The sequence below is a fragment of the Elgaria multicarinata genome, chromosome 3 (genome assembly GCF_023053635.1).
Source record: "Elgaria multicarinata webbii isolate HBS135686 ecotype San Diego chromosome 3, rElgMul1.1.pri, whole genome shotgun sequence".
NCBI classification, from domain to species: domain Eukaryota; kingdom Metazoa; phylum Chordata; class Lepidosauria; order Squamata; family Anguidae; genus Elgaria; species Elgaria multicarinata.
The window spans coordinates 51,214,771-51,234,019 of record NC_086173.1 but is presented as its reverse complement, the minus strand read 5'-3'; the positions used below and the strand labels follow the sequence as shown (position 1 = coordinate 51,234,019).

The 19,249-nt window shown below is 45.3% G+C and overlaps 1 protein-coding gene across 3 annotated transcripts in view; it reads right to left on the bottom strand.

Moving 5' to 3' along the window:
- Positions 1 to 9,540: 9,540 nt before the first annotated feature.
- RAB37 (RAB37, member RAS oncogene family) overlaps positions 9,541 to 19,249 on the bottom strand; it is a 90,464-nt gene continuing 80,755 nt past the window's right edge. For all 3 annotated transcript variants that reach the window (XM_063120244.1, XM_063120245.1, XM_063120246.1), the window contains 5 exons: positions 16,801 to 16,853; positions 15,942 to 16,007; positions 11,569 to 11,625; positions 11,259 to 11,335; positions 9,541 to 9,915 (listed from right to left, as the gene is read on the bottom strand). In XM_063120244.1, coding sequence (XP_062976314.1) covers positions 9,810 to 9,915; positions 11,259 to 11,335; positions 11,569 to 11,625; positions 15,942 to 16,007; positions 16,801 to 16,853 — 359 coding nt within the window. In that variant the 3' untranslated portion in view covers positions 9,541 to 9,809. The remainder of the gene's footprint in view (positions 9,916 to 11,258; positions 11,336 to 11,568; positions 11,626 to 15,941; positions 16,008 to 16,800; positions 16,854 to 19,249) is intronic.

The window sequence follows — 19,249 nt, the reverse complement described above, 5'->3', positions numbered from 1 at the left end:
AATGTGATGTCATGTCACCATGGGTTAGATTGCAGTATGAACAAAGCCACATTTTAGCACAAGCCTCAGGAAATGTACCTTAAGGTTACTACGCATTGTATTGGCCCACAGCAAAACAACTTGTATAAGAGATGTGTGGATATCAGTGCGTGAGCCAGTGTGGTGTAGCGGTTAGAGAGTGAGACTGGGACTTGGGAGATCACGGGTTTTAGTCCCCACTAAGGCATGAAGTTCACTGGCTGACTTGCACTGAGCAGAGGGTTGGACTCGATGGCCTTTTAGGCCCCTTCCAACTCTACTGTTCTATGATTCTATGACTTTAGGCCAGTTATTGGCAATTAGCTTAACTTACCTCACAGGTTGTATTGAAGATAAAATGGAGAGGAGGAAGATTATGTAAGCAGCCTTGGGTTCCTTGGAAGGGGAAAAAGGCAAGATATAAATGTAATAATAATAATTAATATAACTGGTATAAATAAGTCTATTCCTCAACAACTATTCATATATTTGGTGAGGGTGGTATGTGTGTATTGATTCTCTTTTAAATGATTGTCAACGAAGGAAAGATGTTTACAGAAATTTTGCTTAGACGCAGCAGTTTTTTGTATATATATAAAAAAGGACTTTGTTTATGTTGCATACCTGCCAGCTGTTTGTACATGTATATATCTTCATTTGTTATTTTGTTGATCCTGCATGCTCATTTCTAGGCTGCAAGAGAATTTACAATAGCTGCCACACATTGCATTATTAAGCTGACTAAGCACCAAGCAAAAGGCAAGTGTGTGCAGAGTGGGGAAAAGAAAAAGAAAGCTTAAAGGGAAAGAGCCCAGACAATTATATATAACAATTCACAGCCTGAGGCCAAGGATGCAGTTGAATTTAAACAGGGAAGCATAACAATCCTTAACTTTGTTAAAGTTCCAAAGAATACCATGGGAAAAGGGCCAAAACAGATTTCATGAACTGGGGGCTGCAAACTCACTCAATTAAGTTGTTAGATAAAGCAGTTAAAAACCTTTTAATCTTTTTTAGTGTCCCTAATTAAGTGGACAAGCAATGTAAAAATAAATTGAGGATGCAATCCAATGCCTGTTTAGACAGAAAAAGGTCCTATAAGTTTGTCTAAGCATGCATAGGATTGTGCCCCAAACTGATTTTTTTTAAATATACAAATAAGCATAGCTGGGAAGCATCCCCTTAAAAGTGGCAATTGTCTCTCCCTGCCTCTTCTAAAGTGGTAGGTGATGTGGCACATGAATCTGAAGACATAACAAAAGCAGTTCCTTTTCTGTGGAATGGTTAGTTTATTCATATGTAAAGGTATGCAGATTTGATCAATCAATTCGAAGCCTTGCAATTAATCAATCAAGCTTTTCTTTAAATTGAGTGACAAGCCCTTGAGGTCATTTGTGACTGATACTGAGTAGGGAGACCAGATGCAAAAAAATAAAAAGTGGGGGGAGGATGGGATTCCTGGACTTGGACCTGTGTAAAAAGAAGAGTTTGATTGTAGCTTGGCAGATGAAGCTCGTCCTGCAGAACTGAGAAAACTTGCCTTTGCTGAAATTTCTGAATTGCTTATATGCAAGCCTAGCGAGAGATAATTATTCATGCTGTACGAAGTCAAGCTTCTGGCTTAACTTTTGTCTTGAAATGTCAGGGAAATTGGGTCACCCCCTACCCTTATACCTGCTCCAGTTCTTTCCTCCTATTTTAAGAGCAGCTTCTGCTGCACAAAGAGGAACCTTGCAGCTGAATGGAAATGGAAAGCATGTAGAATTTAAAGGGAAGAGACATTTGACAAATCACGTCAGGTACTGGTTCCTCTATTCGGCCCTGGTTAGGCCTCATCTAGAGTATTGTGTCTAGTTCTGGGCTCCACAATTCAAGAAGGACGCAGACAAGCTGGAGCGTGTTCAGAGGAGGGCAACCAGGATGATCAGAGGTCTAGAAACAAAGCCCTATGAAGAGAGACTGAAAGAACTGGGCATGTTTAGCCTGGAGAAGAGAAGATTGAGGGGAGACATGATAGCACTCTTCAAATACTAAAAAGGTTGTCACACAGAGGAGGGCCAGGATCTCTTCTCGATCCTCCCAGAGTGCAGGACACAGAATAACGGGCTCAAGTTAAAGGAAGCCAGATTCCGGCTGGACATCAGGAAAATCTTCCTGACCGTTAGAGCAGTATGACAATGGAATCAGCTACCTAGGGAGGTTGTGGGCTCTCCCACACTAGAGGCCTTCAAGAGGCAGCTGGACAACCATCTGTCAGGGATGCTTTAGTGTGGATTCCTGCATTGAGCAGGGGGTTGGACTCGATGGCCTTCTAGGCCCCTTCCAACTCTGCTATTCTATGATTCTATGAAGGGAAGCCTTTCTAACCCGTCCCTGGGGTCGTATGGGCTTCACACATGCTTTTTTGTGGATGCTTGCAAAACATGCTGACAGTAATGTAGCAAATGGGTGCTCATGCAAAGGCACACTTTTGTCTGCATTAAATTGGAGGCACACTTCTGCTGTTGCTAGGGTGACCATATGGAAAGGAGGACAGGGCTCCTGTATCTTTAACAGTTGCATAGAAAAGGGAATTCCAGCAGGTGTCATTTGTATATGGTGAAATTACCTTTTCATCACAACAGTTAAAGCTGCAGGAGCTGTACTAGAGTGACCAGATTTAAAAGAGGGCAGGGCACCTGCAGCTTTAACTGTTGCGATGAAGAGGAATTTCACCAGGTGAAATGACACCTGCTGAAATTCTCTTTTCAATACAACTGTTAAAGATACAGGAGCCCTGTCCTCCTTTTCATATGGTCACCCTAGCTGTTGCTAACTTTTCAACTGGCCACTGGAGCTGTGCCTTTAATAGCAGCTTGGTTCACAGACATTAGCTGAATGCTAATCTCTGTGCTGCAAAAAACTTCACCTGTGGATTTCTGGGATGCACCTCCTTGACTTATTTGTAGATAGAATGAATACTAAACTTCATAGAATCATAGAATAGCAGAGTTGGAAGGGGCCTACAAGGCCATCGAGTCCAACCCCCTGCTCAATGCAGGAATCCACCCTAAAGTATCCCTGACACATGCTTGTCCAGCTGCCTCTTGAAGGCCTCTAGTGTGGGAGAGCCCACAACCTCCCTAGGTAGCTGATTCCACCGTCGCACTGCTCTAACAGTCAGGAAGTTTTTCCTGATGTCCAGCCGGAATCTGGCTTCCTTTAACTTGAGCCTGTTATTCCGTGTCCTGCACTCTGGGAGGATCGAGAAGAGATCCTGGCCCTCCTCTGTGTGACAACCTTTTAAGTATTTGAAGAGTGCTATCATGTCTCCCCTCAATCTTCTCTTCTCCAGGCTAAACATGCCCAGTTCTTTCAGTCTCTCTTCATAGGTCTTTGTTTCCAGACCTCTGATCATCCTGGTTGCCCTCTTCTGAACACGCTCCAGTTTGTCTGCGTCCTTCTTGAATTGTGGAGCCCAGAACTGAACGCAATACTCTAGATGAGGCCTAACCAGGGCCGAATAGAGAGGAGCCAGTACCTCACGTGATTTGGAAGCTATACTTCTATTAATGCAGCCCAAAATAGTATTTGCCTTTCTTGCAGCTATATCGCACTGTTGGCTCATATTCAGCTTGTGATCTACCACAATTCCAAGATCTTTCTCGTTTGTAGTATTGCTGAGCCAAGTGTCCCCCATCTTGTAACTGTGCATTTGTTTTCTATTCCCTAAATGTAGAACTTGGCATTTATCCCTATTAAATTTCATTCTGTTGTTTTCAGCCCAGCACTCCAGCCTATCAAGATCACTTTGAAGTTTGTTTCTGTCTTCCAGGGTATTAGCTATCCCACCCAATTTTGTGTCATCTGCAAATTTGATCAGCATTCCCTGCACTTCCTGACTGTTAGAGCAGTACGACAATGGAATCAGTTACCTAGGGAGGTTGTGGGCTTTCCCACACTAGAGGCATTCAAGAGGCAGCTGGACAACCATCTGTCAGAGATGTTTTAGGGTGGATTCCTGCATTGAGCAGGGGATTGGACTCGATGGCCTTGTAGGCCCCTTCTGGCTCTGCTATTCTATGATTCTATGATTAATATTTTTAGAAACAAAGCCATAATGTGTGAAGGAAACAAATTTTAATGTAAGGTGGTGTTTAATGAAAAACATTGTCCCTGTGAATAAGGAAAGAAAAATGTTGCCAGGCACAGAAGAGTGAAATTCATGAAACCATGGTAAACACTCCTATGTTTTCTTCAGTAACCAGCCCTGAAGAACGACACAGAACAACATAGAACTAGCAATCATCAGAACCTGTGCCCTTTCCATCCTGCTACCTGAACAGGTATCGTTCAATAACTGATAAGGTTAAGAAAGATGTGTTTCAGCTGTATAACAGCAACACATTTTCTAAGAACTGCAGTCAACATCTCTTCCTGCTGCCACCCTAAGCATCAGCCTGGCAGCAACAGCAGCAATTCCAGTGGTGGGATGACAAAGGTATTTGGAGAATGTTGGAGTCTGCAATATGAGAACAGCAGGAGGAGGAGGGTTTTAAATTAACAGATCATGTTTACTTTTCCCTTTATCACCTTTGGACTATGAAACAAAGAGTGGAACTTTGGGTGCTCTTTACTTAGACTCAAAGTCTTAGAGGATGCATTGTGCACCCAGATTCTCCCACACCCACTGAGCGTGGCAATGCAAATTCCAGTGGGGAAAAGGCTCTCTCTTATCACTGCAATGCTATGCATGTTTACTCGGAAGTAGGTCCCAAAGAGTTTGATGGACTGGGATATGTAACTCGATCCTATGCATGTTGCTTGGAAGCAAGCCCCACGGAATTCGATGGGACCTATTCCCCTGCGTGCATAGAATTGTGGTGTTACACTGCAATCCTATTACTCCTAATAATGAACTCAGGAGAGGAGTGTCAACATGATTACTGCCAAAATGGAGCAACTGAGAAACAAGAGAGAGGTATTGAACCCAGAGATTTGCAGAATTACAAAACATTGGCTTTATTTTTATTTTTTAAATTAAGGGGATAACCCCCCCCCCCATGAGAATTTAGGATGCTTAGTACCCACATAAGGTTGACTGTCAGTTGGGGGTGGGGACCACACAGAAAAGTGAGGGGGACTGCAGTATCCTGGAAGACTGCTTGGTATCCTGAATCGGAGCGCTGCTATTAGAAAGTGAGGATACGCTGCAACCTTTTGCTTCAGATCCCACTTATGCGTACTTCTTGGGGAGTAAGTCCCACGGAATTCCATAGGACACTGCTGAGTAAACACACCTTGGATTGTTGCTGTTAACCGCCAGGATTGCAAAGTAAAGATCCAAGCTGGAAGTTGTTCCTTTGAAGAATCAGACGAACACATTTGCTCTCCAACAAACGGAGGTTTAATTCTGTAAACTTGCAACCAGAAATCCATAAATAGCAGCCAAGACAAAAAGTGTCACCATATGTCAAAGTGAGTGCTCAAGAACAGGAAATATTCTGGGTGCAAATATAGCTGCAGCACAGTAAGTTTCACAAACAGGCTGGAAAAGCTGGTCTGATACCACAGTCAGCGAGCGATTTAATTAACTCAAGAACTAGTTATGACATTCTGGGACTCTAAGCAAAGAATTCTTCAGCGAAAACACAATTTTCTGGCTGTTTATTGTTAGCTAATAATGTGGGAAGTCGTGTAGTTTTGATTGCTAACAAAGATCTGATGCCCTGATGTAATGCAACCATGAACATTTTGCTGTCAACAATAGTGAAAGCAGAAATGAACCTGGAAAGCGTTTTGCTGAGACGTTGGCTTAAATTTAGTAAATCACAAATTGCAATCCCGCACAGTTACTCTGGGAACTATCTGCAAGTAACCAGGCATAGGATTGGTCTGAGAATCTCGTAGTCCTTTATTTAAGCTGTAATGCTATGCACAATTACTTGGGAGTATGGCCTATTGAACTCAAGAGTGACTTCTTACTGAACTTGCTTAGGATTGCGCTGTAGGCCTTACTTCCCCAGTCAGTTGTAAAATGAAAGTTGTGAAGCAATGTATAATAACGTAGGACTGAACTGAAACAGGGAGGGGTGTTCCGTTTAAAAATACCTTCCTATAAATCATACTATTTTCTACTGCTGTTCAGGAATGGGTGTGTGAACATGCTTGCCCTATTCAGAGCACGCCTCAAGTCTGTCCACCTCTGAGCTAGATAATATCCTGAGAAGTCCTGTGAATTTGAACCTACCCTTTTAAGAAAGGGAAGGCCTATTATCATGATCCATGGGGTGCAGGTTACCGCCCCTTTCCAAATTACTAAAGGGATGTGACTGGAAGCAGGATAGAGCTAATAATCTGCAGCAGACTAAGGGCCACTACTCATGTTATATTTTTTTATACAAACCAGAGACTGTTGTATGCATTGGAAGCAAGGTTTCTGTTATAACGTGCATTGCAACGGAGGTGACTTTTCGACGGTGTGTACATAATTGCAGCAGATTCGTACCACTTCTTGTGACAGATTGAGCAAACTACAGACTACCAAGGGTTTGATAAACCTCTGGTTTTGTTGCTTGCCTTGTCTAGCTCCAGGCAGGCCACAACATATGGCTGCATTTGGTAGATCAAAAGTTGCACAGGCCTGGTATACAACGGTTAGGGGGCTACCGCTCAACATACACAGCTAAAAAGGCACTCATAGTGTCTTGCGCACGTTACAAACAAAGATGAATCTCTGGTTTGGAACAACGTAATGCTTGAGCAGCCCTAAAGCAGACAATACGAATGCTCTCCTCCTTCCAATGGCTTCCTTGTGCTTTTTCCTTGACATATTTACAGCATTTACTACATTGAAATATTTCAGTGCAAAGTCCATTTTACCATCCCCAGCCCTTAAGGCTGAATTGGGGCTCCGAAAGGTAGCAAGATTAGGGATTTGCCAGAGCTCAAAGGGCTCCTTGGCCCAACAGCACCACCACTCCCACTTTGTGTGGAGTACCCAAGAAGGGGTCAGAGGCAGTGGGAAAGAATGCCCAGTTTGCATGCCCCACTATTTCCAGGTTAAGGGGGCATTACTGAGGGTGCCTTGCTCCTCAAAGTCCTGGCAGTAGCATGTTGGTATTACGGGGAAAGAATTACCTGGTTCACATGATGCATTGGGTTATCATGGGTTAATTAACCCATGATTAGCCGCAGTGCGTGCAGCTGCTGTTTTGAATATGCAGGCACCAACTGGGGCGTCTGATATGCAACCTCCATTGCCCACAATGCAGGGTGGCCACTTATGCATTGCCAAAAAAGAGTAAAAGATTTGCATAATATTTGCATATGTCACTATATATGGATGTAGATTTAGAAATCATTACTATGATTTAAACAGAAATGCAACACATCTCACCCTAGTGAGGAATGCTGTGATCAGATGTGACCTGTGCGCCCGCTCAGTCCACTGTCCAAGTACTAACTGTTATCGGGCAACCTCACAGCCCCCCTCTGCTCTCCTTTCTTTTTCTTTAAACTGGACTGGACTGCCCGTCAAACAGAGGGTGCCTTCAAATAGAGGACTGTCCTCTGTAAAGTAAGACGCATGGCCATTCTACTCTGACAGTATGTAACCAGCATGGCTGGCCATGGAGAATTCGTGTGTGGTCCAATCCACATGACTTGGCAACCCATGTTGTACAGAAGTTGACCGAAATGGGATGTGCCTTTGAGGTGATCAGTAAGAATGACCTCCACTTTCTGAATGTGGACATTAAAAAGGGAGAGCCTTGATATGGGAGATCCTTCATCCAACTAAGGGTCACCACCTGATATTGTTTACAACATGGAGATACAGTGGCAAACAGCTTTCTCTTGTGATGTGTGCATTGCAAGACGGTGTATTTTGTATGCACTCGGGGGCCTGTACAAGTTGTGACATGCCAGTCTAAATGCAACCCACTAGCCATGTATTTCCTGGAAGCCAAAGCAAGGAAATAGAAGGGTGATTTAGGTACCAAAAAGACACTCTAACCTGCATTGCATAGTAAGTGGCAAAAGTGTTACTGGATGCCACCCAGGGCTAGCTAAACATGCTTGAATCCTATCGAAAGCCATTAAAGCTGCAGTCTGCTTACATGGGAATATATTCCATTGATTCAGTGGCATATACTTCAAACGAAGTACACATAGGATCAGGCTGAAAATGTGCACAGTTATCTCCGGATTATATCTATTGCTTTGAATGGATTGGCTACTTCTCTTGGGCACTGCTGGAATAAAGACATAGGAGGAGTCCCGTTATAGGAAACTAGATGTGGCATGATTCCTCCAAACATGGCCAGAGCACTCCGGTAAGGACCTGTGACATCATCCCTGTATGTAGCCCTCATGGAATGGGAGGTGTTTGTAAAAGATGGTGATGGGGACAGGTTTCGCACCAGTCCAAACGTGAATGGCCCTGGGTTTATTTTTCACCCATGCTGCTTGGATGGTATTAACTTGTGTAGGGAGCTTGCTTCTTCTCCAGGAGCCCCAACCGTGTTTCTAAGAAAGAGATGGAAGAGGTCCAGGAAGGGGCAAACACTTTACGGTGCTCCACCCTTTTCTCAAGCGGACAAACCCAGAAACGCCCACCGTGCATCTGAATAGAAGGTGCAAATGCTTCCTGGAGGGATGGAGTAACCCCTGTGAACTTCTCTTCCCAGCCCCTTGGGCTTCTTCTGGCATGTTGGGCTTTCCCTTCCCAGAAGGTCTTGGTTTGACATCAATGAAAAGAAGAGTCAACATTCTAAGAAATTTTCTTTGTTTATAGTGAGAAAAAAATATATATACAGTGATCTCTCTCCAAAACTAACTACAGTCAGCAGCATTCTCCTGACGTAACAGGCACTAGGAATAATACTTGGATCTCCTAGTCCTTTCCTTGGGGCAAAGGGAGGAAGGGAGGAGAAGGAAGGCCGCCCTGACTACAGGATCCTTGGGTGTGGGAAGCAGGAAAAGGCCAGAGGTCAAAAGGAAATCAATCTCCCTTTTCTTTACTGAATATTCTTGCTGATTTTCATTTTATCACACAAAGCATCACCTTTCAGGGCAAGCAAAAAGGTTATTGTGTCTGCTCCCCACCCCCAGTCATGTTACTACTATTAAATTAACCCTTTAGCCTGGACAGACCTCCTACACAGTGTTCCTATGTACTTTGCCAAAGGAGAGCTGCTTCTGCGTAGGTCCTGCGTTGGCAGCTCAGCATAGTCCAGGCCCTTGGCCTTGGACAGTGGGGGTTCTACCGCTATTCCAGGCAGACTCAACCCATGTAGGTGGCACAGGAGAGTGGTCACCAGAGGGAATCTGATTGGCTCTGGTAGGGTCAGTCCCATCCTTCCTAACTCCACAGAAGCTAGGCCTGGGTAATCCTACTGACCCTGACCACCTCTATTTTAAGCATAGGCTGGTTGAAACTGAACTTGAGTGTATTGGCCTTTGTAGTAATATCTCTCTCTCTCTCTCTCTCTCTCTCTCTCTCTCTCTCTCTCTCTCTCTCTACACACACACACACACACACACACACACACACACACACACCTTTCTCTTCACGTATGCCCCCCAACACACACGTGCATGCACACCAACGACAGGCATGACTTATTTCTTATTTATAACCTATGACAATATTCTAAAAGGTATTGTCTTTGGAGAGGGCCTCTCCCCCCAGCCCTGCAAAAAATCAAACCCCCTCCCCAGCTCCCTCCCTGCGTTTCCAATATGCCAGTCTGCTGCTTGGCCACTTTTCTTGGCTCTTGGTCGTCCAGGCTGCCTTGCATTCTCCTCTCTCAAAGGAAGGCGCAGCAGCTGGTCCTCTTCTTCTGTGACTCTATATAGTCATGGATTTGGAACCGGGGCTCCTCTGGCTGCAGGATGGCTCGCTGTTTGAGCTCCCTGAAAGCAGAAGGGTGGAAATGCCGCTAAAGTGTGATTTCGGGAGAAGGGTCCCTTTCTAGTTCCCACAGAAAAGCACAACTGGAAGCACATTTCAGCTCAGCCATCCTGCAGGGTCCAAAGCAGGCATGCCATGGGTGCTTAAGCTCCACCCAAGGAATGGTAATGACCGCACCCTCTCTGCTAGGACCCTGAAAGCCACCTTCTACACCGGGGGTGGGGTGGGGTGTCGAAGCTGTTTCAACCGGAAAGGGATAAATTCCAGTTCAAACAGCTCTTGGGGTCCACATTCCAGAGGTGGGTGGGGGCTGAAACCAAAAGGGGCAGGGACAATAGCAAAGGGGCAGGCCCAAAATACCAAAAGGGCCAGCATATTTTAGCTTAAGGCTCTTACTGCCAATAACCAACCTTAGGATTTTAGAATGAGGAGGGGAACTGCACAAATGCCAAGAGACCCACTAAACTATTGGTGGTTAGAGGAAAGAAGGTGGAGTCAGGGAAAGGGGCGTGGGCTTCTGGGGAACTCTGGAGGGCCAGAGTGGCTCCTCCAGGGTGGGACAGATTTGACCCCCTGGCTTGAGGTTCAACACTCCTGTTCTACATCATCTCTTGAATGTTATACCACAAATTGAAGATTAGGAGGAGCTCTGAAAAGTTCTTTCCAAATCATGGAACTGGGCAACAGACTGAGATTTGACAGAGATAGAATTATCTATGGCTACCCAAGAAACAAGCATGGGGTGAGGTGGGGGGCACACAGAGGAAATGTCACTGAAAACATCAACTCTGTGATTTATGACAGTGGGTAGAGGGAAAGCAAATTCTGTGTTCAGAGATTTTAGGAGAGGGACCAATAACAAAACTGCAAATATGATACTGTTATATAAAATCGATGACATGGCCACATTGAGAATGCGGCGTATCATTCTGGTTGCTCCATTTCAGAAATGTTATCATGGACCTCGAGAAGGTATAGAGAAGGGCAGCTAAAATGATCAAAATGTGAGACCACTTTTGGGGGTAGGATAGTTAAATGATTATGAACTCTTGTGAAAATGGGCTACATTTCTGAAGGTTGTGAGTTTGAATCTTATTTGGCCTCACACACGCTGGCCAGTTGCATGTCCTTTAGGGAAGTCCGTGGCCATGCAATGGCCACGTCACTTGGATACTCTTTAAGACAGTCAAAGAAACTGATGCTACATCAACCCAGTTGGCCAGCATGTTCTCATAGTGGGAGAGCTGGTAAGGGGACAGCAGTCTGGTCCAGCATCACTTCATGCTGCAGATGCCATCGTAATTCCTGGGAGGCAGGGACAAAATGACAACAGTCCGTTACTTACTTTGCAATGGCCAGAAAGGCCAGTTCCACGTTCATACCAGTCTTGGCACTGGTCTCCATGAAAGGAACTCCATATTCCTGAAGAGAAAATACAGCACAAATAGCAGCTAGGTCTTGCCATCAAACCCTGTGAATCCTTTCTGAGTTCTTGTGCTGGCAATAGCGCAGAGCCTAACAAATGTGAACCGCCATCTTAAAGGGGAGGGGGGAGGGAGAACACATTTTGTTGAGCTGTCCCCTTAAGAAGGTGGCCCAGCATGCTGCCCACTTTGGATTGTGAGGCACAAGAGTGCTTGTATGAGGTCACTCACCCTGGCTAGCGATTCCCCATCTTCTGTTCTTATCACTCTCTCACTGCTCATGTCAGCCTGCGGACGAAAAGGGAGGAAATTAAATATAATATACTGAGGCAGGGCATGTTCACATAGCACAGTGTGGTTATCTGATGTATTTCCATCTGTGGGGACAAAAGATAAAAATGAAGAGTCCCTGATGGGGCAACGGGTTATTCTTGGCAGGGGCTCCTCCTGGGGATCTTTTGCTGGAAGTATCCAGCTTGGCATCCTGATGTAACAACAACAACTTCTATCTATCTCTATCTCTATCTCTATCTATCAGTTTCACACAGCTATTTTAGAGCTGCCTGATCACAGCCACCTCTTCATTTGAGCTGGTCTTGGCTCTAAGGTCTCCAGTAAAAATAAATCAGGACACGAGACCAAACAGAATGGTGCTCTCTGATTCTAGAGTTGCCTCCAGCTCTGCGGCTGCAAAATGAGAACTTCTTCACACCATACCACAGCAGCCCAGGAGCTGCTTCCCAGTGGCTCCTTCCCACATGACTGAAGTGCAGTCTAGATGCTGGAGCTATCTGAGCAGGGACAATCACACAGATTCCTACTGTCCAGCTGGGACTAAGTAAGGTGGAAGGGGCACACGGGAGACCTGGAAAGAAACCATGTCATGGGACCTGACTGCCCACTTCCAGCTTCCAGACATTCCTGCAGCAAAGGAAGAAGTCATTCCTCCAACCTGATGCCCTTCAGATATGTTGATGACAACATCTATGCATGCTTTGGCTGCATGGCCATTGGCCAACACATCTGGAGGAGACCAGGTTGGGGGAGGCTGCATCAGTAAGTAGCTCCTCTGCCAAAATGGTAACATCTGAGAATCCCACCTGACAAGGCCAGCCTGATACTGGCCCTAGCAGCAGCAGCAGCAGCAGATGATGATGATGATTGCTACTACTACTACTACTACTACTACTACTACTACTACTACTACAGCATCTCACCTTTTTCCCAGTACTGTTTAATGTTTACAACATTAAAACATGTACAATTAAAACATATACATATAAATTTACAAGAGTTAAAATAGAATTAAACCTACAGTGAAATTAAAAACATGTTAAAAAAAAACTGCAACAGATAAAAAGGGGAAAGGGAAAAAATCCATTACATTAACACAGAGACTGAACTGAGGGCCAATTCATCTTATATCAATTTTGGAAGCTACAGGTGTGGTTCCAAGGTGTATTTGTGAAAAAACAAATGCTTTTGAATTCTTGATCATCTCAGCAAGATGGCACACATGACACAGAAACCTCCTGTGTTGCTGTTCTTAAGACAGGTCCACATATTCAGGCACTGCCTTTCCACAGATCTTTAGACTTCCTGAGGTTCCCAGTGTATTTCAGAAATAACGTATACAATAATCTACTTGGGGTCATTGGATGAAACCTCAGGCCGTGAGTGCCCTCTGCTGGCCAGTTGGCCAGTCTTGGTCAGCAAGGGTCCAATAGCATGGTCTCCTTAATATAACATAACATGCAAACAATAATACACTCATGTTCGTTATATATTATTTTACAGAATAATCAGAAATGTAGCCTACCTAAAGAAACATCCTGACCCACATCTAAGTTTCCAATAAGTAACACACTTGTTCCATTTTTTCACAAACACATTTCCAGTCTCTCTTCGCTCTCTACATCTGGTTGCATGCACTAACCTCATCCTAAAGACAGCGTTCCACACACTCTGCCTTCAGTCCAACCTTCCACTAAAATATCTGCAAATTTCCACCTGTCAGTTGCGATTCCATCTAATCCATTTTATCTCATGAATTCATGGGTGGTTTTCACATGATGTTTTGCAAAGACCCTTTTAAGGCCAATTCATCCAAACTAGCTTTATTGTTCCTGGAGTGATTCTTCAATCTGGCCTACAGTCATTCTGTGCTTGTTTTAACAGCAGCACAGACCATGGGACTAGGGTGTTCCAGAAGAAGCTGGAGGGACAACGTGCCAACAACAAGAGTTTGGAGATCTGTGCTTAAGATGGGAGAAAACCCACCCAGCCAGTGCAACGGCATCAGTGCAAGGAAGTATCATTACCAGTTGACATTCATGTTGGCTTAGTTTTTCTGAAACTAATACGTTTTATGTTTTGTTGGTTTTAGCATATTTAAATTCTGTATAAATATGATGAATAAAGTGGCCTTTGAATGTGTCTCATGGAATGGGGTAATTATAGAATCATAGAATAGCAGAGTTGGAAGGGGCCTACAAGGCCATCGAGTCCAACCCCCTGCTCAATGTAGGAATCCACCCTAAAGCATCCCTGACAGATGGTTGTCCAGCTGCCTCTTGAATGCCTCTAGTGTGGGAGAGCCCACAACTTCCCTAGGTAACTGATTCCACCGTCGCACTGCTCTAACTGTTAGGAAGAGCATTTTCCTAACATTTTCCTGATGTCCAGCCGGAATCTGGCTTCCTTTAACTTGAGCCTGTTATTCCGTGACCTGCACTCTGGGAGGATCGAGAAGAGACCCTGACCCTCCTCTGTGTGACAACCTTTTAAGTATTTGAAGAGTGCTGTCATGTCTCCCCTCAATCTTCTCTTCTCCAGGCTAAACATACCCAGTTCTTTCAGTCTCTCTTCATAGGGCTTTGTTTCTAGACCTCTGATCATCCTGGTTGCCCTCTTCTGAACACGCTCCAGCTTGTCTGCGTCCTTCTTGAATTGTGGAGCCCAGAACTGGACACAATACTCTAGATGAGGCCTAACCAGGGCCGAATAGAGAGGAACCAGTACCTCACGTGATTTGGAAGCTATACTTCTATTAATGCAGCCCAAAATAGCATTTGCCTTTCTTGCAGCCATATCGCACTGTTGGCTCATATTCAGCTTGTGATCTACAACAATTCCAAGATCTTTCTCGTTTGTAGTATTGCTGAGCCAAGTGTCCCCCATCTTGTAACTGTGCATTTGGTTTCTATTCCCTAAATGTAGAACTTGGCATTTATCCCTATTAAATTTCATTCTGTTGTTTTCAGCCCAGCACTCCAGCCTATCAAGATCACTTTGAAGTTTGTTTCTGTCTTCCAGGGTATTAGCTATCCCATCCAATTTTGTGTCATCTGCAAATTTGATCAGCGTTCCCTGCACCTCCTCGTCCAAATCATTAATAAAAATGTTGAAGAGCACTGGGTCCAGGACTGAGCCCTGTGTCACCCCACTTGTTGCCTCTCCCCAGTTTGAGAAGGTTCCATTGATAAGTACTCTTTGAGTCCGATTCTGTAGCCAACTGTGGATCCACCTAATAGTTGTTCCATCTAGCCCACTTTTAGCTAGTTTGTTAATCAGAATGTCATGTGGTACTTTGTCAAAAGCTTTGCTGAAGTCAAGATATAAGTCAAGATATATATTTGCTGAAGTCAAGATACATCCACAGCATTCCCACAGTCCACAAGGGAGGTTATCCTATCAAAGGCCCGTGTCACACAAATAGAGTGGTTATCTCTTTCAAGAGGGAAAAGAAAGGTGACAATTGCTTGTTCATGTGACATCATTTAATTATATTCAAAGCAAAAACTGACCACTTACTAGCATCAAAGCTGAGCACAATAAAATAAAATAAACATAAAATAAAATAAGATTACATTAAAATTCCATAAAAAAAGAAAATCATCATAATCATCATCATCATCATCATCCAGCTAGGTCTCCTTAAAATAAATAAACCAAATATCAACTTGACCTCGCAGCAGCAACCCAGAGGTTAGCGGTTCTGTCTTGGTTCCATGTAAAAACTATCCCTGGAGCCATCTAAATCCTTATTCAAAACAGAATCCTGAGCCATCTCGCATATTTCTTATGTTATATACATTTGGTTCTGCAGAGAAACATGATAGTATTTGCATTTCATGGCCTTTTGGTCCCAGTGCTTACAAACATTTTTGGGTTCCTGTGCAAACTTGACATACCGCTTCATGCATCTGATCTAGTTCATAAAAGCTTTTTGCCACAATACGTTTGTTAATCTTTAAGATGCTACAGGATTTTTTGTTTGTATTCCCTGGCCAGATTGTACCAAAATAATCCAATCATGCCTAAGCCATTAAAACTGTTTAGCACATGCAAAGCGAGCAATGGAGACTGAAAGACCATAATATTGTATGCGGAACCAAGGAGCCTCTACACTTTCCTTGGAGGGAGTTCTCAAAAGCAAAGGCAGCATCAAGAATTTCCCTTATGTGCTGATCATACCAGAGAATTGTGCAAAGCACGCAACAGTAACATCATTCTCACGTGAGGAGTCAGTCAGAGTCAAGAAAGAGGGAACGTGTTTGCAAAGCAGCACAGATCTGCATCACTTGTCAGGAAATAAAACACACCTTATTGCCTAGCAGCATAATGACCACATCCCTTTGGGCATATTCATGGACCTCTGTGAGCCAGGCCTGCAAGAGGGGGCCGGGGGAGAGAAAAGGGGGAGAAGAGAGAGACGATTTAGTGTAGGGTCAAATAGCAAATTCTATGTAATATTGAGAGCTGGGGAAAACACAAAACATCAGGCATGGAGTTACGTGGGTGGTGGCATGAGGCAGTGAAGTCAATGCTATACTGAACCATCTCATATTACAAAACCAAGCTTGGATTAAGCGCCTCCTAGCCCCACGCCTCATTGCAGCGAAGCCTAATAAGTATGTGTGGCTGAAATAAATGCCTTTTCTTCCCTGGTTTACCCTGCCTCTTTCCCCCTTCGCTATTTTCTTTATCGCCCTTTATGTCAATTTTCAGACTGTAAGGTCCTTGGGGCAGGGACTTGTCCTCTTATACTTTGTGATGTGCCATGCACACTGTTGGTGTTGCATATTAGAGTTAGCAGTAGTCACTCTTACTGAAAATATTCCTCCCCCGCCCCCAACACCACTCCCCGTTTCGAGTTCATATAGGCATGCCAGATTTTCAGGTGTCCCCTGTGGCTCTGCGTTTATCAGCAGCTTCAGGTGTAGATGAGCCTGTTTCTTTTCTTGATGGGAAAAGCATCTGCAGATTTCTGCTCATCAAGCCATGGTTAGATGCAGAAACAGCTTGGGTGGGGGGACCCCCCCACTCCCCCTGGCCAGATGGCAACCTTAAGCTCCTATCTTTGTCCCTTGGATCCAGCCCAGTGGGAGTAAGCAAGGGCTGGGTGTTCATTTTGCTTCTGTGCAGAATCACATGGTCAGACTGCAGGCGTTAAATACCCACCCGAATATTGTCGAAGGACATTCTGCTGGTTATATCGTAAAGGAGGAGGAGTGCTGGAAGACAAAAAGAGAAATGCCGTGAGGGGGATCCCTAAACTTACCAAACCATTAAGAAAATGTGAAGCTCTCTTTTACTAAATCATGATAGCAGAGACATGACAGAGGTGTGCAAAATTATGGATGGTGTGGAGAAAGTGGATAGGGAAGTGTTCCCCCCCCCTCCATTTTGCATAATACCAGAATCTGGGTTCATCTCATGAAGCTTTATCTGATTCAGGACAGGGGGGTGGGGGGTGGGATTAATTCTTCACACAGCACATAGTTAAAACTATGGGATTCATTTCTATGGGATTCACTTCTACAACATGCAGTCATGGCCACCACTTTAGATGGATTTGAAAGGGGATTGGACAAATTCATGGAGGATAAAGCTATCCATGGCTATTAGTCTTGGGGGCTGTCTATACACAGGGAAAGCCCTGCAGTCACTGTGGATCTGCGCCGGATCGGTTAGATGACGCAAGTGCAGCTTTGCAGCCACCACGCAGCTTCCCTGTGATGTTCCGATTTGAAAAAGTCAGGGATTTAGACTGACTTTTTCAAAGGGAAATATGGCAGCCAGGCTGGTCACCAGTACACCTAGGGGTGACCACATTACACCAGTTTTAAAATCTCTTCACTGGCTGCAATTAGTTTCTAAGTGAAGTATAAAGTGCTGGTTAATTATCACCTTTAAAGCCCTACACAGTTTGAGTCCAGGCTACCTACGGGATTGCCTTCTCCCGTACAATCTGCCCCACATACTCAGGTCCTCTGGGAAGAATCTACTTCAGTCAGTCAAAGTTAGGCTGACAGGTATTACCCAGAACACCTTCTCTTCTGCTGCTCCCAGACTATGGAATGGCCTGCAGGAGGAGACTCGTCAACTTAGCAGTCTACTAGCATTCAAGAAAGCTATCAAGACTGATCTCTTCTGGCAGGCCTATCCAGTGGAATTTTAAGATGTTTTTAGTAGGGATGTGCTCCACTTCTAATCGGACCGGCGAATTAGAAGCGGAGTGGGGGGCTTCGCCTGCCCTTAAGGCGGAGGCGAAGAGGATTGGGGGGCTGGAGGAGCGTGGCGAAGAGGATCGAGGTGAAGGCGGATCCTTCGCCTCGATCCGGAGCTTCGCCGGAAAGGTAAGTGGGGTTTACCGGGCCCTGCTGCTGTCTTCCAGGCCCTGCCCAGTAACCCCCCCCTGCCCTCCTCTCCCTTATCTGCCTCCGTCGGCGGTCCGTCGGCGTCTTCAATTGAACCCGCGGTTCAACCAGGAAGTCTGGGCCGCTTGAACCGCGGGCTCAATTGAAGACGCCGACGGACCGCCAACGGAGGCAGGTAAGGCCCCCCTCCCCCTTAGTCCCTTACCGGGCTCTGCCGCCGTCACCGCACAGGTGGTGATGGCGGCAGGGCCCGGTAAACCTCCCGCCCTCCTCTCCTGGCCTTACCTGGCGCCACTCCCCTCCACTGCGGAGCTCCGATTCGGAGCCAGAGTTCCGCGGCGAAGAGGAGCGGAGTATGGGCGGAGCGGTGCGGAGTGGCGCGGAGCGGAGCGATCTGAAATTTTCAGATCGGCCCGCGGGGCGGAGCGGGGGGTCTGTGCACACCTCTAGTTTTTAGAATGTTTTAGGATGTTTTTTAACAATGTATATTACGTTCGTAATTCAGTTTTATGTATTTTATGTTTACTGTTGTTCCCCGCCTCGATCAAAATGGAGAGGCGGGTAAGAAATAATAATAATAATAATAATAATAATAATAATAATAATAATAATAATAATAATAGGAGCAATGTCAATACAGTGCTTCCGCCATGTAACGTCACTCTGCAGCCAATCTGGAGTCAACCTGGAGGCAGTTCTTGCTGGAAGGCGACCGGCAATTGGTCGCCTCCCACCGGGAAGAGGGCAGCAGAAAGAGAGGCTGCCATGAGAGCCGTTGAATGAGCAACAGCAAAGTAAAGAGCCTTCCTCCTTCCCTCCCTCTCTGCCTTCTTTCTCTTTTCCAGAGGGTGGAGGAGTTGGTGGCAATGGCAGAAGCCTTTGCGTCATGGTGCTCAGTATCTTCCTCTCCGGGGTCGGGTGGGTGGTAAGGGTGGGGGCATTGCTTCAAAGAAAGTGCAGGAAGAGGGGAGGGGCAGCTGCCACCAAGAAACCCCGCGCTCCCTCCTTGGCATCGGGATTATCAGACAACACCCTAGAAGTGTGGGGTTTAAGAGGGAGGCAGCACCAACGCACCACCATGAAGACAGCCCCATGATGGCTAAATGCTACCTCCAGAGGCAGTATGTCTATGTACAGCAGTTGCTGGGGAACATGGACAAGAGGGTGCTGTTGCACTCATGTCCTGCTTATGGGTTTCCTGTGGGCAGCCGTGCAGCCACTGTGGGAACAGAATGCTGGACTAGATGGAC